At 29.7% G+C, this 20,749-nt stretch overlaps 1 protein-coding gene across 1 annotated transcript in view; it reads right to left on the bottom strand.

Moving 5' to 3' along the window:
• PAPLA1 (Phosphatidic Acid Phospholipase A1) overlaps positions 1–20,749 on the bottom strand; it is a 51,527-nt gene that overhangs the window by 12,619 nt on the left and 18,159 nt on the right. The window contains exons 5-11 of the mRNA XM_067279756.1: positions 15,597–15,740; positions 14,738–14,891; positions 14,521–14,662; positions 11,093–11,301; positions 10,765–10,991; positions 3,829–3,924; positions 3,261–3,406 (exon numbers count right to left, since the gene is read on the bottom strand). Of these exons, the coding sequence (XP_067135857.1) occupies positions 3,261–3,406; positions 3,829–3,924; positions 10,765–10,991; positions 11,093–11,301; positions 14,521–14,662; positions 14,738–14,891; positions 15,597–15,740 (1,118 nt within the window). The remainder of the gene's footprint in view (positions 1–3,260; positions 3,407–3,828; positions 3,925–10,764; positions 10,992–11,092; positions 11,302–14,520; positions 14,663–14,737; positions 14,892–15,596; positions 15,741–20,749) is intronic.

The raw sequence follows: 20,749 nt of genomic DNA, 5'->3' as shown, positions 1-20,749 counted from the left end.
TCTAGCGATGTATTCAGTTAGTTATTGACATAGTTTCTTCTCCTTTTGTATTTTAACCACTAAGTTATCTTGTTTATTAAACCTTTGTTATTGTTAAATGGACTTTGGTTTAGCTGTATTGTGAAGGCCAGTCATCTTATCGATGAGTCTGCGACCACTTTGCTATGTAATAAGACTATACAATCTCTCCTATTTTAAAGCATTGTTAAAAACAGAAATTGATAATCGCAAGTTAAGATACATTACTTCTTAACTGGTGTGAAGAGAAAATAGACATAAGATTGGGAAATCTTATGTCAACTATGTCTAAAAGCCATCCAGTGACAAAGTGAGCGGGCTTCACGAGTCCACCTTCACACAAAGGTGAATTATGTAACAGACTTGTCACCACAGATTCTCACATTAATTTCAGATTATAATTCATGGATCAGTAAAAGGCTTCTTGCTTGCCAAATTTGAAAAAGTGATGTCAATCTTTTGCAACATTTTAATGGCTCCATTATAATGTTATAACAAAGCAATTTTTAATAGAAAATACCAATGCATAAACTTGCTATTTAACTGAAGAAATTCAAAACAAATATGAAATACAAAATCCACCAAGTAAAAAATTATGCTAATCTAGATGACAAACTTCAAAGAAAAAATATTTGACTTTCTTTAGTTAAGATAGGCTTTGGGCTTTGAAATGATACCCACAAGAATTTTTTCCTATATTATTGTTTTCTACATTTCACTTCAAAGTGCTAAGCTTATCTTTACCAAAGAAAATCTAAGTGAAAAAAATTGACTATCATCTAAATTGTCATAATTTTTTACTTGACACAATTTTTTTAATCTCAGATGTTTTTGCTTGGATTTCAATTGTTTTGGTTAGTGATTGTGTTATTACATCAAGCAGAGGCATCAAGAGACATCACCAGACCTTGGAAAAAATTTACATGAGCCCCAAGTAAATAAATTATTTGAAAATTTATTTTGAGTTATTTTTACAGAATACATTATTTTACAAAACAAAGAACAATAGCTATTGTTAAGCATTTTATATTAACAATAGTGCTTTTGTAATAATTACTGCATAAAAAACAAAATTGTGAGATGATGTCCAGGCCTGTGAATCCCAGACCCAAAAAATTTTACTCCATTTTCCCCCTCATGTCAGACCTAAGATGATCATATAGAATTTGGTCAGCACTTCAACCAAATCATTTCAATATACTGTTTAGTAAAATTGTAGTGAAAAATTTTAATGTGCATAAATTTGAGCTTTTGTTATTCTGGATAATATTTTGAATACAAATCATTTGTTTCAATGCAACTATCCTTAATAAGCATAAAATTAAGTGATAAAAGTAAAATAGCTTTAAGCTCATGAATGTTTCATGAGCACCTCACTGATAACAAAAGATTAAAATTTGAGCTTCCTAGATTCGGTATTTTTTCCTCTAGGAGCATCTCCAGTGCCAAATGAAGAAAAAGAATATATAGCTGTTTATGGCAGTTTTTTCACTTTTCAATTGCTTATATTTTGGTAATCCTTTTATAGAAAAACCTAAAATTTTGCATATGCCTACAAAAACAATTATATTTCAAACAAGATATTCAGAATTACTTAGGTGTTTGGTGTGGAGAAATTAACCTCTGAAAGTCAGCAACTCTTATTCCTGTATATATATAGTCAGTCAGTGACTTTTTACTTGACATAGAGTCATGGAAGTGATTCTTGATTATATAGATATATTTTTGACTAGAATTAATTACTACATTAACTAAATAATCCAATTTTGTTGTTTAATTGCTACTCATTCTCTTGAAAGATCCTTTTGTGATAAGTATAAATTTTCCAAAGAGAACAAATCATACAAGGAACACATCAGCAATTGACTATTCCAACTTTATTATACCAGGAAATGCATTTCTGGCCTTCTGCTCCTCTTCAGTTCTTTATTACAGATGCTCAACTATTTCTTAATAATTATAATTTTTAAATAATTTGCTAACATAATTTTAATTTAGATAAGAGATGATGCCTAACTTCTATCTCTAGTAGCAAATTACTTAGTATTAATTATTAAAATTAGTGGATTTGTAGCCCGAGTATTTAAGGCAATCATTTTGCTATGTATCTATTTTTTTTAAATTAAAAAAAAAATTAAAAAAAGGGTTACATACATGTATAAAAATTGTGAGCCTGCAAATTTTTTGGCACGAATTTAGGGAAATTTTAAAAAAGAAATGTTAAAATAGTTTTTACAAAATGTAAACATACCCGATAGAAAAAACTCTCCTTGCGGAGAATCAGATCGGATGTCACCTTTTGTATCAACAATCAAGTGGGAAAGTTGATACTTAGTCGTCAAAGAATGCAAGTTATCGTCAACACTTGACACCCTTCCCATGCTAATGATATAAAAGAGATGGACACCAGAAGCTCAGCATGTATTCGCACTTGGAAGTTATTTCTGGGATTGTGGCCAGTCAACCTCCATGAAATGGACTAGGATCCCATCCGAGAAGACATCCAACAGCTACAACTCTTCCATATAGACAACGTTTGCCATATCGACTCTTTACTCCCACATAGAGGTATTTAATTAAAGGTCAGTACACTCTCTCTCTGCGGAAAGGACCTTAGGCACACAACAGTAAATAAGTCACTATTCTCGTGTAAATAGTCTATAGAATAATCGCATATAGCTCTGTATATCCTCTTGTATTCTAGAGTTAGTTATAGAATAAACTTTTATTTTTGTTGTGTTAACCTGTCAACCTGTCTTATTCGGCCAACAGACACCTATCAATTTACCCAATGCACTCCCAACTCAATAACTTGCCCTCCTATCAAGTTTTAGCCATCCGACGACACCTGACCTTGGTGTCATCGGATCCAACAACCCGTGTGGTTAATAAGGCATTTCCCTTTAGCCCCCAGTTTATCTCACAAAATGAAAATAAATGTAAATTTTTATAAATAAATTTTTGTTTATCAACTTATAAATACAAAGTTGATTCAGCCAGTGGTCACTAATATAATTGTCAGAAATAGTCAAACATCTGTAATAAAGAACTGAAGAAGAGCAGAAGGCCTGAAATGCATTTCCTAATATAATAAAGTTGGAATAGTCAATTACTGATGTGTTTCTTTGTTCTTTCCAACAAAATTTATACTTATCTCATCTCATTTGTTCAATTAGAAAATGCATGGTATAGTGACAAATGTTTTCTTATAAATTAGATCAATTTCATATGTTTATTCTTACTTTGGAAAATTCACTCTAGGTCCTGCACCAGCTATTCCCATTCCATAATCCATGAAATCTGCATGAGATTTCATATCTTTTTTCTCAGAAATCACTTCAGTTTCAGTGCTATCAGTTGAAGTTTTACCTCCAAGTTGTACTGTTCCCTATTAAAAAATTATAAGTTTAATAAAGAGACAGATTTATCAAAATTTTAAAGAAAATCCAAAATTTATATTTAGAAAACTATGAATTTTAGATTTTAAAAAATTGGAGAGCATTTAAACTCCTGAATATATTAGTTTCAAAAATTACAATTATCATTATCAAAAACGATAATGTTTAAAAAAATTATTATAACAAAATTATTATTAAAAAGCAAAAAAAAAAAAATTTTTAGAATATAAAAGAAAATTTCTCTTTGATGTCATCACTACTAGCTCAAGAAAAGATCAATCATTAATTTTAATACATCTGTAGCAATAATAAAATTTCAGAACTAAAATTACTCTTAACAGCATTAATAATTTAATTTTTACTTTACTACTATAATTTATTAAAATTATCAAAAATTACTTTAACATTTTACCTGTTGTTCATTTAATTGTTTAAGCATTGACATCAACTTAAGACGAGGGCCTTTTGGTAGAGAAAGTTCTTTTATGTCTTCTTCACTACACATTTTCTTTAAAATACAAAATATTTATATAAGAAATTCACATACAAATTTATTTCTTAAAATTTATGAAACAAATTAGAAAAATAAAAATTATATATCTTAAAAAAATTTGTCATTAATAAAATATCTTATTACATATTTTGGCATAGCAGAACCCCAATTAACTGAGATTCCATATTATCCAAGGCAAACCTGTAAAGTGAACACACTATTTTCAAAACACTGTAATTCATAAGAGAAAATTTAAAATGATAAAATGTATTACAAAATGATCTGTTTCTGTTACATTTTATCATTTAGTTTCAATGTGAGACAACCTATTCATATTAAAATGTCACTATGATAATACATATTTTTATCCTTAAATCTTTTGTACATATATATAAAAGGCAAAAAGTGCTACCATCTAAATCTTTTATATTCTTAATTTTTTATCTGAAATGGCCATGACCATCTGTTTTATTCATATTTTCAGTTATCCAAGGTAGCATCAGTCCACATTACCTCAGATAATTAGGATTCTACTATAATTACAAAATATAAAGGTTTTTAATAATTTTATAGTCTTTTTTTCTTTATTAACAACAATACAAGGCAATGAGTGACCTTTGAAGAAATAAATAGAAGAGGTTATAATATTTTTTCCCTTAGAATATATTTACATAACAAACATGAACTTTTGAAAATATATAAACAATAGAAGGCAGACAACAGGATGCCCATACCAGCAACTAATACTACTATACATCAATTCATCTTACATCATTTGCAATTTTAAAGGGATTTTAATATAATTTTCATAATTATATAAAAAAAATTACATAAAGTACTGAAATTTTTATCACATTCATTTAATAATACAACTTAATATAAAAACAGTTTTTATTGTTTACTATGTTTAAAATTTTACTTAAATCTTTATGAATAATGAGCAATTATTTATTGTGACATTGTTACAATGCAGGGCTGAAAATTTTAATCATATTCTTAATTTATTCAATTTAAAATATATGTTCTCTGTCTCAAATTTGTAGTGTACATCATACTTTTCCTGTTAACAAAAGAGTCATGCTGGTAATCTATGTAATGCCATTCAAGGAACAATTTCTTAACTGAAGTCACGTGACTTCCAGCTTAGGCCAGTAGTTCATATATCAGGATCTCCTGCCCATAAGCTTTCCATATCTGGTCTCGACTTTCATCTAGCTAACACTTCTCGATATTAAGGAAGGATACAGACAGATAGATGGACAACAGTGGAAAATTTATGTCTATAATTTTTTCAAATTGAAGCCCAATGAGTAACAATTTTATTTTAAGTCATCATATTCTTTTTTAAAAGTTATTTTCAATATTGGATTCATTAGTTCATTTACATGAAATAAAATATTTACTTATTTAAAAACCATTTACAATTCATAGAATATAGTTATTCTTATTAATTCTTATCTGCAATATTAGTGTGCCAAGTTTCTGAAAAAGTTTAAAGACTTTAAATTAACTCTTTCCCGGCCAGGGTACCGATCTATCGTTACCCTATTCATTTAGCAAAACGGCCAGGGTACCGATTGATCGTTACCCTGTTAACAATCGATTTTTATAAAATTTATCGACAACAGATGTCAGCACTTGACAGCATCGTCTTGTTTATCATTCATTTTACATATTTTTGTCCAGGTGGTGTTTTGTCGACTTAAAAAATTTTAATTATCGGTTATTTTTTCTTAATTTTTCATTTTCTGATAATTTTTTATTTTATTTTTAGCATATTCATGCAATAATATTACTATAATAAGTTGATTTATGCTATAATAAGTTTATTCAGCTATAATATGTTAATATATCGTAAATATTTAAGTTATGACCTTCAGTTCTGATATTTTATATATTTTTTTTAATTTTTAATTTTTAATTTTTTTTTAAATCTAAAATATTAGCAAATGTTACATCTATTGCTATTGGTAATCATATGTTTATTACAAAAATATATAGTCTTGTTTGATATGAAATGAATAAAGTATATTAGTTAATTATATTAGATGAAAGCAGAATAAAGTTCAGATTTCAAACAAATGTTTGATATAATGTGCGATAATTTCACAACGAATAAACGTACGTGCATAAATGTAATATCAAATTGTACAGAACAATATTCTACGTCATTCTGGCTCAGTGACAATAAGAATAAAGTAACCAGACAATGTTAATTTTGACAAAAAGTAACAAATTTTCAAGTTTGAATGTCAATTATCATATATTATTTTTTTTTCTCATAAATTTTTCAAACAAACTTTATTGAAAAATGTCGTATTTAAAACTAACTATATTGATAAATATATGTGATTTTTTTCATATGAATCAAATAATAATTTAATTTTTGGTGAATTTTTAAAATAATATTGGCTGATTTACCTATTTTGACCTTGGCCGTTTTACAAAATAAGGGGGCGTGGCAAACGGCAGGGAAAGGGTTAAACATTAAATAAAACTTTATAAATGTTTGTGAAACTTACTTGATAAAAGAAATGGCATTTAGCATTAATAATTTGTTCATGTAAAACATTAAACTGAATAAAAAATTTGAGTTTATTTATACACACAGTATAAAAGATTGACTCACATAATGACATTTTCATGACTGATAATGATCAGTTATTCAGCATATTGACTATTTTCAATCCAAAGTACATACAAATGTCAAAGAGAGAAAACTAATGGCTGTCAATAGAAGAAAAAGTATCTATTAAAGGCTATATATATATATATATATATAAACAAAAACCCAAAAACTGTGAAATAATTTAACATTTCCATTGAATACTTTCTTTAATATCTGAAAAACAAGAACAGAATTTTGGAAAGCTTCAATGAAGAACAAATGAAAAATAAAGCATAAATGTGAGTATCCGGAAGCCAAAATGTGCACACTAAGTAGTTTATAAAAAGTGTAGAGATGAGAATATTTCTATTAATGAAAGATTTCTTAGAGAAAAAGTTGAACAGTTCAGACCACAATCAGAACATACTGGATTCAAAGCAACCACCAGCAGTGGCTGGATAAATTTTTAAAAAAGATGGCAAGGGCTCTTGCTAAACTTTCCAGTACTCAAACAGAAGGTTAAGGAGGACTATTAGGAAATCTGATAATTTTCAATTATACTAGGATATAAAATTTAAGTAATAATAAAAGCTTAAAAGGAGTAATTCTGTTGAATTATGATAAAAACCACCATTCAAAAAAGTATTTAAATTTAAAAAACACTGATACAAGCAACTATTTTTATATATATAATAAACATCTTAAAGCCCAATGAGTACATAGGGAAATAACCAACGATTACCTGAAAGATCGAACTAGAATTAACCAATGATTCTAGCCCAATCTTTCAAGCGATCGTTGGTTATTTCATTATATACTCATCAGGCTTTAAGATGTTTATTATATATGAAGTATGCAATGCCATAAGGTTGTAAATGCCATTTTTCTCAAAATACATTTTATTGAAGAAATGAATTTTAAATGCAATGTTTTTTCCTACAAAAAAATATTGTGGCGATAGTGGCACTCTAAGTGGCTATATTTTGAAGATGAATTTATGTGCAAGCCATAACGTTTTAAGTGCCAAAGTGCAAGCCACGTGACTTTTGGCGCGTAAAATGTTACGGTTTACATTTACATCATTTTGTTATTCCAATTTGTAACGCAGTGAGTTTTTTATGCAGAACCGGATAACTGAATCCCAGTTTATTAATAGTTAACCTGTATCACCTTATTATTTGATATTTCAAAATGATATTCGGACTTCCATTAATCTTTCAAATTTGAAGTTTTTAAATACATTTTAACTTTTATTACACTAAATTAATACCTTATTGTTTATATTTTCCTTTATTTATCATAATTATATTACAATTGATAAAGATTACAGCCCAGTTCAAGTACCAAAACTGTGGGCCCAACATTGTTGAAGCCAGGAAGCAGTCACTAATAGATTATTGCCAGTTTTTAATGTTAAAATTGATATTGAATTTGTAAATTGTGTTTAATAATTTAAATGTAAGTTTTTGGTATTCAAAACTGTTTTTCAGCTGTAGAAACATTAATTTTATGATTGCAATTGTTTTTGGCATTTACAACTTTATGCACTTGCACAATTTTGGCATTTACAACGTTATGGCTCTAACCCTGTTTTTAAACTTTTTTTGTTTCCTTACCATCATACTTAGGTGTTTGAAATTAAACCCAATGTTTTATTCCAAAGTGTAAATTGTTAAAATAATTTTTATAGCATTTGATTAAAGTTTGTTCATTAGAAAAAGTGTTTTTTCTCTCTCCTGAAAAGTTTGTTTTTTGGCATTTACAACATTATGGCATTGCACGCTTCATATATACCTTACTGGGTAATACATTAGCTGGCTGAGTGCCGTTGAGGAGATATTCTTAGGCCGTGGGCATAGGAGTCATCCCCAGCCAGTGCCATGTTTAACCAAGTAAGGTTATATGTAAATTAATATACCTCTGGAAGTGAAGACTTGCTCGGAGTCTGGGTGGCGTAACAGGTAAGTGCACTACACAGCAAGCAGAGGTTGCAGGTTCAAGCGCCACCCTGGGTTAGTTCTTTTATTCCAGAAGGTTCTAAATTATTTAATAATTTATTAAAATTAAAAATTATTAATTTAGTTAAGAGATGGTGCCTAATGCTTCCCTCTAGTGTTAAATTACTTTATATTAATCATTTAATTAGCCATATTCTAGCTTGATCTTTCAGGCAATCATTGGTTATTTTATTTTAATTATTTTTATTATGACATCGTCACAATGCCAGGCTGCAAGTTTTAATCAGTTTCCACTTCAAATTAGTAATGGCTTGCCCCTGTACATCATATTTTTCCTTTAACAATAGAGTTATGCCAGTCATCTATCTTAGACCTTTCAGGGAAAAATTTTGAATTCAAATAAAATGACTTCTGGTTTTCATCAGAAGTTCTTATATAGTTAATTGGGGCCTTCTGCCCTAAGTTTTCTATATCTGGTCTTGAATTTCATCTATCTAACACTGTTCTCAAGATTAAGGAAAGACAAAAGAACAGACAGACAACAATGGGAATTTATAGGTCTACAATTTTTTCAAATCACAGACCAACTAGCTAAAATTTAAAATTGTGGTGGCACCATCTGTTGTAAGATGATAATTTATATAAAAGGCTTACTTTTGTGGGTAGAGATGAGTTTTTAAAATATTGTAAATGCCAATAACAAGTAAAATTTTCATTATGTCCAACCCATTTGAGATATGACACATGAACCCCCCTCCTATCTCCATATCTCCTCAAATTTTAGCCAACAAAATTCAGTAGCATCACAATGCTCCTTATAAACAAGTTACCATGTCAAATTTTTCTTAATCTTTATTCCATTCTGAGATATTAAACAAAATAGACACCAACACAATAAAATTTTTCTCTCCCTTTTATACTATTTAGGTTCAGGAGTCTCAAACTGTTGAGATTTGTAAAATTTCCAGAAGGTCAAATTTGACATTATTACAACACTTTCCTGTGTTATCTTATAACAGCCAGCAAAGTAAAAGTTTTCAATAAAATCTATAATGAAAGTGCAGAAGTGCAAAGAGAAGATTGCACAAAGTGGTTAAAAAGTTTACCAGAGATTATAAAGAACTAGATCTCAGATGATATCTTCAATGCAAACAAAGCAGACTTGTTTTTCAAATATCTAACAAAATAATGATGTGTAAAGGTAATTCACGCCACAGGAGTAAAAACAAAGCAAAGAATGTGTAACTCTTCTTTTGAGAGCAAATGCCACAGGTAATGAAAAAGTACCATCATTATTAATTTTAAAAATCTTTAGAGGCTCAATATTTCTATAATGACAAAACATTACCTGTACAATATGCAGAAAATAAAAATGCATTTTTCATCTCCAAATGCAATTTATAAATCAGGGAATAATTCAGAACTTTAAATTATAATATAAAAAGTTTATTGTATAAAAAATGATACATACTGTTAAAGATGGATCACAAAAGTTTAGAGTGATCTGCTAGATTCAATATAAATAATTAACAAAGCTTGGAATGAATTCTTCCACAATGTACCACTGCAAATTGTTTTACAAAAGGAGGTTTCAATCTACAATTTATTGACACTTCAAATAAATCAGAATTTTCATAAGAATCCATCAACTATATCAAAGACTGGAAAGATTCCATCAATTGTCTGAATACTTCTTTGAAGGTAACATCATTGCTGAAGTAAAGAATAAAATGCAAGAAACAAGTGATGAAGATAAGAAAGAAATAAAGCCTAGCAAGATAAATATCTTATTCCACTTACATGTAAGAAAGATAGAAAAGCAACCAAGCTTTTAAGGGATTTTTGAAACTGTCATTCATAAATAAAATGCTTTTAAGATGGTCAACAACATCAAAAGCATCATTAAGCAAAAAGCAATAAATCAATGGCAACCTCATGCAAGAGAATTTTTTTCACTATTAGTGTTGATGTTTTATCTTTTGTACATACATTTATCTAAAAATAATAAAATATAATGTATTTAAGTCTAACTATATTGCTTGTATTGTGTTATTTATGATCTCATTAAAATAATGATAGTTTCTATAACTCAAAAATTTCTTTCTCTCTTCCATGGAGTTATTGAATCTACTGTATCTTAAAAAAGATTGACTTTTATGCAAAAATTTTGATCCCAATAAATCAGCAAATGAAAATAAAATTTACAAGTCAAGCATTATGAAATTAGTCAGCAAGTATTTTCTCAAATAGAACAAAATTAAGAGAAAAAACATTAGTAATTTTTCTTACCAGTGTTTCCAAATCAATTTTCTCTTCCTGAAATTTACTTAAATATTCGTGAAGACCTAAATTCTCAAATAAATGTTCCAGAGTCAATGCTGTTTCCTCATTTTTACTTTTTTCTAAAGATAAATTTTCTTCATTAGATGTTTGAGATAAATTATCTTCAAGTGAAGATGAATTTGAATCTTTAGGATCAATTTGATGTGCCAATATATCAAAAAGAATTAGTGATCCTGAAATTTAAATAATTATACAATCATTAAATCTGTAATAAAACACAAACTATATAACTGATATATAGTTTGTGTTTTATTAACTGATTCAAAATATTTACCTAAGCTATGTCCAACCATTGAAATATTTCCAGAAAATCTAGGATTGCGACTTTTAAATAAATCATAAAGTCTATTTAATTCTGATCCCACTGCTGATATAATTGTTTGACAATAAACAGGACTACAGTAAAAAGGAATATCTAGAATTGTGTCATTGATGAAATGTCTTAACTTTGGGATACTTGACAACGTAATATATCTTAAACGCCTAAAACAAAAATCAATTCCATTATAAATTTTATCATAATCATCATAAAATTATTTCATAATAAACAATTTAAAAAATTTTTAAAAACATTTTTGTATCTACACTATTGACAGATCTAAGAAATAATGCAATGAAAAAATCATAAAAATGTGGGTAGCCAGAGGTATGACAAGGTTGTACCTCTTTTCTCGGTTTGGTGGAAACCACCCACTTTGTCACTGGATGGTGTTTTTGTTCTTTGGATCCCATGAGGTGGGGATCAGTTTGTCAGGTTGAGTGGCAGAGGATGAGAGGGGTCGTTGGTAAGGCATTGGTGATATTCGAATAAAGGACACCATTAACAATCAAAAAGACAAAAATTTATTGGATAACAATTAGACGATTACAATAACAAACATTGAATATCTTTCGAGAGTTAACTAACTCTTGATTACCAATAAAAGGGGCCGAGAGAGAGTTTACACGCTTGATATCATACCTCTTGATTAATCCATGGAGGTTTGAAAGTCCTGTCCTGTGGTCGAGAGACAAATTTATAAGGATTGTGACTAAAAGTTCTTAGTTCACACTTAATAAAGTAAGTTCAATGATATTGCTCCTCAGTAAAATCTGGCTGATCACTCGTCAAAAGATTGGTGAGGGACTCCCGAGGGGGCTTATATTGTTCAACTTGGGAAAATATGTCATGTGACTGAATGTTGTCCGAAGCCAAGGTTATTTTTGCAGGTGTTCAGGTCATAGGTGTTCCCAGGACAAGGCAAAGTTGGTGAAATTGGATGTCAATTTGAAATATTAGATTCTTGCAATGTTAAATTAACGATGTTTGTGCGGGCAAATGTTGACATTCTTAATAGAGAGTCATAAACTTATAGCAGTTGTTGTGGATAATTCTTAACAGCTGTTGATGGGAAGAGTAATATTTGATTCCTTTTTCCGGCAATGTTGTTTTAACAATGGCGTTAAGAAAATTAGTTAAAATAATTCAAAAGAATTTAATAAAAAAAATATCTCTATAAAAATCCAGATCTCACAAAAAGCATTAAGTGCAGTATTCAAGATTATGATTTTATATTGACAATTAGTATTCAACTGTTAGCTAGTGAAAATTGATATTGAAAATTAAGTTTTTCATTGTTATTTTCCAAATTTTTGACAGGTTTATTCACTTTGAAAAAAATAACACACTACAATTTCTATTGTAAAGTCATAATAATAAGTCATTTTACTATTCAAAACTAAAAAACAATTTTTTTAAATAATATGGAATAAATCTTTCATTTTTTAAAAAAATTTATTATATAAAATATGTTTTTATATATTTATTAGTGATTGACTGATTATCATATCAATATAGAAACTGCCTGATATGCAATTTGTTTTAAATCAATATTTTTGATATTATAGGGACAGCTAAATACATCTTGTGTAACAGCTAATTTGGCTGAAATTTATAAGGCTTTTAATATTCTTCATATATTGCTAATTAGGTTTCTTCAGTATTTCCTTGAGCAAAAGTAAAGGAGTGCCAAACTGACACAATGTGAGATATCTTTTTTAGAAATGAGGTCCTTTTGATTATTATTCTAAAGTTTTGATTTGTATAAACAAAAAGTGAAACACAGCTTTAAAAATTCCCCAAAATTGTTTTATTTTAACCTGATAAGAAATTCTAACAATTAAATATTGTTTAAAAAACAAAATTTTCACTCATTCTTTCCACATGAAAAATTTGCATATTAATGAATTGTTCAAACATTTTTCTGAATTGTCTTGATAAAATAGTTAAATAGAAGTTTTATCATCATCCTCTATCATCTTACTCCTAGCCTCATATATAAGACCATATTACCATCCCCAAACCTGCTCAAGACTAGTAGCATGACTTACTTGGTGTCAAAAATTTCCAAGTGTGATCACTTACATTTGGCAACAAGTATAAGAATTCCCAAGCCGCACAATAATTTGTGATTTGATTTAAGAATATAGACAAACTATAAGACAATGTTAGCATAACATTAAAATAAAATTAAAAGTAAATAAGTTGAAAAGCAAGTAAGCTATTCAAGTAAATTTTCATATAGTTACATTTTTATTTTTCATCTGTAACTTTAGTCAATTATTAAATATTTTTAAATTTAGAGTATTTTACAAGTAAAAAAAATAACAATAATTAAATAACTATCATGTTCTTATACCATAAGTGAGCTAAAGTGTAAATGAAAAACTATTTTCAAAAAAATAATCTTTAAAGAAATTATAATATTAAATTTCTTTTTATTATATTCTGAGTAATCAAAATGATAGATGCATAAAATCCTACAAAACAATTACTCTCTATTAGTTAATATACAACATATAAATTAAGAAACAATCTTTTACCAAAAGAAGTAAAATATATAATTAATTTTGGAAATAAACATGATGATGATAAATCATGTTGGAAAAAAAAAACATTCTAAAAATAAGATGTTCAGGTAATAACAGATTAATTTTGTTAATAAGACACATTATCTTAATTGTAAATCAATGAAAAACCCAAGTATTCAACTTAAAAAATAATTAAGATAAAAAAAGGCATAATTCTGAATGGAATTAGAGTAGAGTCCCGCTAGTCCGAACTAATTTGGACTAAGTCCTATTTGGATTAGTGGATTTTCGGATTAGCCGAATAATTGAAATAATGCAGAAGCAAGCAGTAAAACAGGTCCAGTTTATATAGATCCAACCAACACCATCAATGACTTTTGTTTCTGTTTTTGTGTATAAGTATAGTACAGATCTGCTGTTTTAATAGGCCATGTCAAACACTAATTTATTAATTTTTTACAGTATTAATACAGTACCAAAATAAAATACAAATTTTTTGTTGTAGTATTCTAAATCCTTTTGTACCATTAATACCATTTAAATTCAACTGGAAAATTCCAAAAAAACATATGTTTTGCAAGCTAAAAAATGTCCTCTCTACCAACTGAAACATGTTCGGATTAGTGGTGTTCGGACTAGTGGGACGCTACTGTATGTTCTTTTTTTGCTTTATGAGTAAACATAAAATTTTTATATTATTATTTATATTTTGATTGTTATTTACTTCTTAAGCTCTAAATAAATTATGGACCTTTATTATTATTGTAATTAAACATCATTAAAATATATGATATAAAATACTATCTATAATATTCTGCAAAGATCTTCTAATTCATTTAAAAGTTATAATACCTATCTATGCCAGTTGCTTCACTATGTAACATTGAATGCCACGACACAGGCAAAAACTCTACTCTTCCAATACGTCCATCGGCTATATGTGGTTTGAAATGATTTTCCATCAGGCTAAATGCCATAGAACGAATATCATCAACTACAATGTAAAAAGAAAACAATAAATTATTTTGATTAGCACATAATAAAATATAATTATTATTTATTCACTTACCACATTCAATTACAGTGCGAAATCTCATATCACATACAGCACCCACACCATGAACAACAAATACCAGATGATCAATTTTTGACGATTCTCCATCTTCAATAATGACAAAATCACTAATACCACGTTTAACAATTCGAGGCCTGACTTGATTTTCCTAAAATTTTATATAAGTTAACAACTTTTATAAAAGAAAATAACAGCCTTGTGATATGTTTTGGCCAGCAAAGCCATAATGTAAAAAATAAAAACTGCAATTATAAAAATTCAGACATTCATGATCCTTATAAGCAGGGAAAAAAATTTTAATTATGAACATTTTCAGTCATTTTTAAAGACCTTCAAGTAAAATACAAAATCGAATTCAGTGAAAAATAAAATTTAGCAGATAAATTTCAGAACAGAGAATGCCAATTAGTCTGAATTAAGAATAGAAACACAAATAAATATATAAAAATCCATAATGAGTAAATAAATATTAAATTTGTACAAAAATATATATAATGGTGATACAATAAATGATCCATGTAAATAAAGTTAAGCCTCCCATAGACATATGGAGATGTTAATCCTGGTTATGCCTTATTCAACTCATAGCAGTCCCATGAGTTGAAATTTTTTATTTTACCTGAAGGTGGTCTTTAAAAATGATCAAACATATTCACAATTAAATTGTTTTTGCTGCATATAAAGGTTTCACACAAGTGTCAGAAAATAAATATAGAATATATACATTGTTTTTTTTTAAGTTTTTTAAAGTTAACATATTAATTACAAGAATCTTTAATTTACAACATAATGAATTAAAGTTACTTTAGTAATTTATTATTATTCTATTTTTATAAAATTCAATATTACTTACAAGTACATTTCCCCATTCATCTGTGTGGCTACAAGGCAGGAAATGCCAAATAACGTTTGGATTATCTATGACAATTGTTTCAGAACCAGAAAATTCAATACGTTTATGCCATAAATTATTTACAACTGCAGATTTAAAATGTTCCTAAGAAATAAAATATAAGATTAAAATACTTATAATATCAGTACATAACATACATATAATATTGCTTATATATATATATATAGTTATAAAAAATGCATATTGACTATTATACTTATTATTTAACACACACTAAGTATCAATTTATTAAGTACACTAAATCCTTTGACAAAATAGATAGTTCTGGTAGCACATAAATCACATGGTTGACTTTTATATTATAAATTATATAGCTTGAAATCTTGATCTAGTTTTATTTAAGTCCAGTTAAGAATGAGCAAAATATAACAATCTGAACAATTTCAAACATGGGATAAGTGTGAGTGCTAGAATATAGATTTTACCATTTCACATAATATTGAAATCAAGAGCAACATGAAAATAAAAAAAATCCTGTAATTTGTGGATGATGCAACACTGTTAAAATAGAGAAAGAAGACTGCAAGAGTTATGCAGGATTTTCAGGAGACACATTCCAAAAAATCACAGCTGCTTAAAACATGATTGATCTTAACCTTGGCAAGAACAAGTTGTAATAGACAGGCTGGTAATGAATCTTGTGATGCCATCCAATAGAAACAAAAGTATGCAATTCCAGTGAGCACATTAACACTGTGCCAGTGTTAATGTGCTCACTGAGAAGTGGAAAGAAGATTACCTAGTCAGATGAATCTCAATCTTTCTGCATCATAACGATGGAAGAACATGTCCCCGGCACAAACAGCAAGAATCCATAGACCATCCAGTGTGGTGTCAACATGTTAAGCCAGCAATTGTTTGTAACATCATGAAAAATGTTATCCAATCATTTTTAAGGTCTCCTATCAATTGACAAATATCCAAATACTGCATTCTCTAAACATCATTGCAGACCAAGACTTCTTATATCTACCAGTACTAGTAGAAATGGACATTTCCAGCAAGACTATACATTATGTTATAAGCATTATATAATAAATGATTCAATGAGAATGACAAGCTGATCTCAATGCTCTATGCTCTCTCTGGATATCAGCCCAAATCTTTGGAATGAGCAGAACAAGTATTCATTCAATCTACACCACTATCTAATGTGGCATTCTATAGCTATAACATGACATTGGCATGGTAAAGTATTCTTACTTCACGTAGAATCCTTACCACAGCACATTGCAGTTGTCTGAAAATGGAGAGAGGTCTCACTTTCCACTATGAACTTTTATCTTATAACTTTGTTTCTAATAGAATAGAAGATTAGAATTATCTTAACTTAATATAATAATAATATAATAATAATATAATATAATAATAATAGAATTATCTTATAACTTTGTTTCTAAGCGTATACAGGGTGTCCCATTTTAATCAGTGGGGTTTAAAATGGGGTTAATTTCATTTTCTTAAATGGAAACTCCTATTTTTATGGTATATTTGATTCTGAATCAAAAACAAAAATTATTATCTAAAGCATGTTTTTTAAAAGATGCATTTATCAAAAGTTACGAGTGGTTGAAGTTTTACAGAGCCACCAAACAGTGCATGCATGAGTCTATGGATAACTGTGTGAAGTTCATTCAAAAAGAAAACATTCAAAAGAATCATTAGGAAACTATTATTATTTGGTGAAATCAAGACCAACATCTTATCTTTATCATACGCCTGATGGCTTTAACACTTCTGTGGCAGTAATTTTTGTATCAATTAGAGTTAGATAATCTAATAAATAGGATTTAACAATTTGGAGGGCTTATCACACCAAGGCTGATGGAAAGGACCAGATCGTTTATAAAAAAATTTAATGCTTGATAGTTTTAGTTCTTTAGTATGTGGGTTACATTAAAAATTGTAAATACAGTGCACTATATATATTAGGTATTCCTTTGTATTGGTTAACTATTAGTGTTATAATTATTATGTTGGTGCCATGTGTTTGTAAGCTGATTAGGGGTCCTTGTACCCGAAATGCATCCTTACCTAAATTTGAAATGTGATTATTAAAGACTATCTTTTTTGTAAAAGATCTGGTCCTTCTTTCTGTTGGCCTTGGTGTGATAAGCCCTCCAAATTGTTAAATCCTATTTATTAGGTTATCTAACTCTATCTAATTTATAGTCACGGGCTAAAAGCACCATTTATTGTTATAATTTTTGTATCAGTTCACTAGCAAGGAAAGCCCAGTGTTGTTCAGGAACCCAGGAAGGGAGTTTAATTGTCCTCATTATAGGTAGCATATGTTTCCCACAGGGTGGCAGAGAGTAACTATGCAAAATTTGGTGCAAATCATTCAAAAGGTTTGGTAACTTGTGGGGATAAAATCAGGGAAAGAAGTGAAGATCCAAGTTTTAAAGTAGCATATATTTTTTGGGAAACTGTAGAGACTAATTATGCAGAATTCAGTCCAGATCAGTTAGAGGGTTTGGGAGTTCATAGGGAAGATGAAATCATCAGGAAGGACTGAGGGAGTCCAAGTTTTAACATAGCTTATGGAAAGTAATAAGTTTTCCAATGGTCTCTTGACATGGATATATTTCATGACAATTGCAACTTTCTTTTAGGCATCTTATTGTCAAAATGACTCACTCACACATTACATCTAAAAAGGAACCAAAAGAACTCAATTTATGTAGGTAGATATCTGATAACATAAAACTAATTCTTATTTTTAAATAATGGTATGGTAGGATTAAAACTAAAGTAATGAACAGATAAAAATGCTATAAGTCTATGTACAAAAGTTTAGTTTCATCTAAGGGAAGTATTGAAATAAGTAAGACTGCTCCTTATAGTTGTATGTGATAACATAAAAGTATTATTGTAAGAAATGGCCAGTGGAACCTCGCTTAATGAGCACCTTGCACAACGAGTATTTTGCATAACAAGCAAAACAAATTGTAAAAATTTGCCTCTCTTAATGAGTGATATTTCGCATAACGAGTGATGAGGAGAGGGGAAGTCCCGAATTGTGCGCATGCTCCATCAGTGTGTGTTTAGCACTCATTCCCCTAGCATCTTAGTGTCGCTTGTGATCACATAATTTTCCAAACTTGTGTTCACACATATTACTTATAAACATCAACAACCATAGCCTGTTATATAATAAACACAGAAAACAATATACCAAATTCTTGGGTCATTAAATTTAATGACCGATTCCAAATTAAATTTTAGAAATGTCTGAATTAAAAATTAACTTATTTATAATTATTAAATTTAATATGAGATGGAAACATAACTGCCTACCTCTAGTCAAATTAATTAATTTCTAATATTTAATTATAGCCTTTACATAACCCAAGAATTTGGCATATTGTTTGGAGTGTTTATCAAACATATTAGCTGTGATTTTTGTTTTTTGTTTATGCAAATCAAATTTTCATTCCAGGATGGTTCATTCCATGTTAGATGAAATGATGATGATGATTCACGCTCCTTAATAGTATATATAGTACAATTCTTTTTGAATAAACATTATACATAAAACATTTGAGCATTTTTTCGGCTGGGAACACATTATCGTATTTTACATTAATTTCTATGGGAAAAATTGTTTCGCTTAACAAGTGTTTCGCATTACGAGTAAGATTCTGGAACGAATTATGCTCGTTAAGCGAAATTCTACTGTATAAACAAAGCATACACCAAAGAGCCATTACATTATGACCAGCTGTTTGATATGACCTTTCACCTGCAAAATTCCCAACACACAGTGAGGCATTGACTCGACAACATGCTGGTAGATATTCTGAGGTATCTGGTGCCAGGCACTCACAAGCTGGTCCTCCAGTTCCCAAACATTGCAAGATGGTCGTGTGGCAACACGAATTAGGTTTTCCAGGTGGAACAACAAATGTTGAATTGAATTGATATCAGGTGAATTCAGAGGCCAACACATGGAAATTCGCTGGAATGTTCCTCGAACCCTCCACGATGATTCGGGCCTTATAACATGGTGCACTATCCTGGTGATACAGGCCATCACACACTAGGAATGTCGTTACCTTGAAGGGGTAAACTTGGTCTGCCATGATGTTCACATAGTGCACAGCCATCAGGGACTGTTTGATGGGGATGATGGGTCTTAATGTGTCCCATAAAAACATTACCCACACCAAAATACCACCTCTACCAGCTTGTATCCATCCAACTATGCATCTGGCTGCCATAGTCTCTTTTGGAAATTGGTGCATTCACACTCGACCATCAATGTGATGGACCAGAAAATTGACTATTCGGACAACTTTCTTCCATTCCTCTAAGGTCCAATTGCGATGCTCTCTGGCCCACTGCACATGCTGTTGTCAATGACATGCTGTAAGCGTGAGATTCGGCTGGGCCGGGAGCTATGCAGGCCCATATGCAGAAGAGTACGCTGCACTGTGTGCTGAGACACATTGTCTTGGCCATCACTGTTGTAGTTGCCGGTGATGTGGGCTTCTGTATGGGCTTTCTTCTTGGTTCACTCCCCTCTGGAACCAATGTGCTGCAGACAGCATACAGCTGGCCGTCAACTTCCCATTTCTCCATCCATACACCACTTTCGATAAGTACTAACAATGACTGTACATGAATAGCCCACCAGTCACGCTGTTTCTGAGATCGATGTTCCCAGGGGTCTGGCCATAACAATTTATCCTTTATCGAAGTCTGATAAATCTGCTGCTTTTCCCATGATGCAGCCAAAAACTCTACATTCAGAAACACAGTTCACTGGCTGTTTATATAAGGCAGTATGAGCTGCACAAGCACCGTTGTTTTGTCTCCAGGGAAGCTCACTACTCTAGGTGGGAGGTGGTCATAATGTAAAGGCTCTTTGGTCTATACACAACTACCCAAACTGCATGAATCAAAAACAAAATCAAAAATAAAAGATAATAAGTTTAAAAAGCCCACCAGGTGGAAAGGGGAATGACCTTGAATCATCATTAATTTAAGAAACTTAATCATAATAAGTGATAAATTTGTCAACAAACATTTGTAAAATTTGGTTACTTCCAACTTTTGTAAATTTCTTGAAATTCTGCAAGCAATGTCAT

Source organism: Centruroides vittatus, unplaced genomic scaffold (assembly GCF_030686945.1).
Source record: "Centruroides vittatus isolate TY-2023 unplaced genomic scaffold, ASM3068694v2 contig_876, whole genome shotgun sequence".
Taxonomy (NCBI): Eukaryota; Metazoa; Arthropoda; class Arachnida; order Scorpiones; family Buthidae; genus Centruroides; species Centruroides vittatus.
The sequence above is the reverse complement of the archived record's forward strand: the minus strand, read 5'-3'. Positions and strand labels throughout refer to the sequence as shown.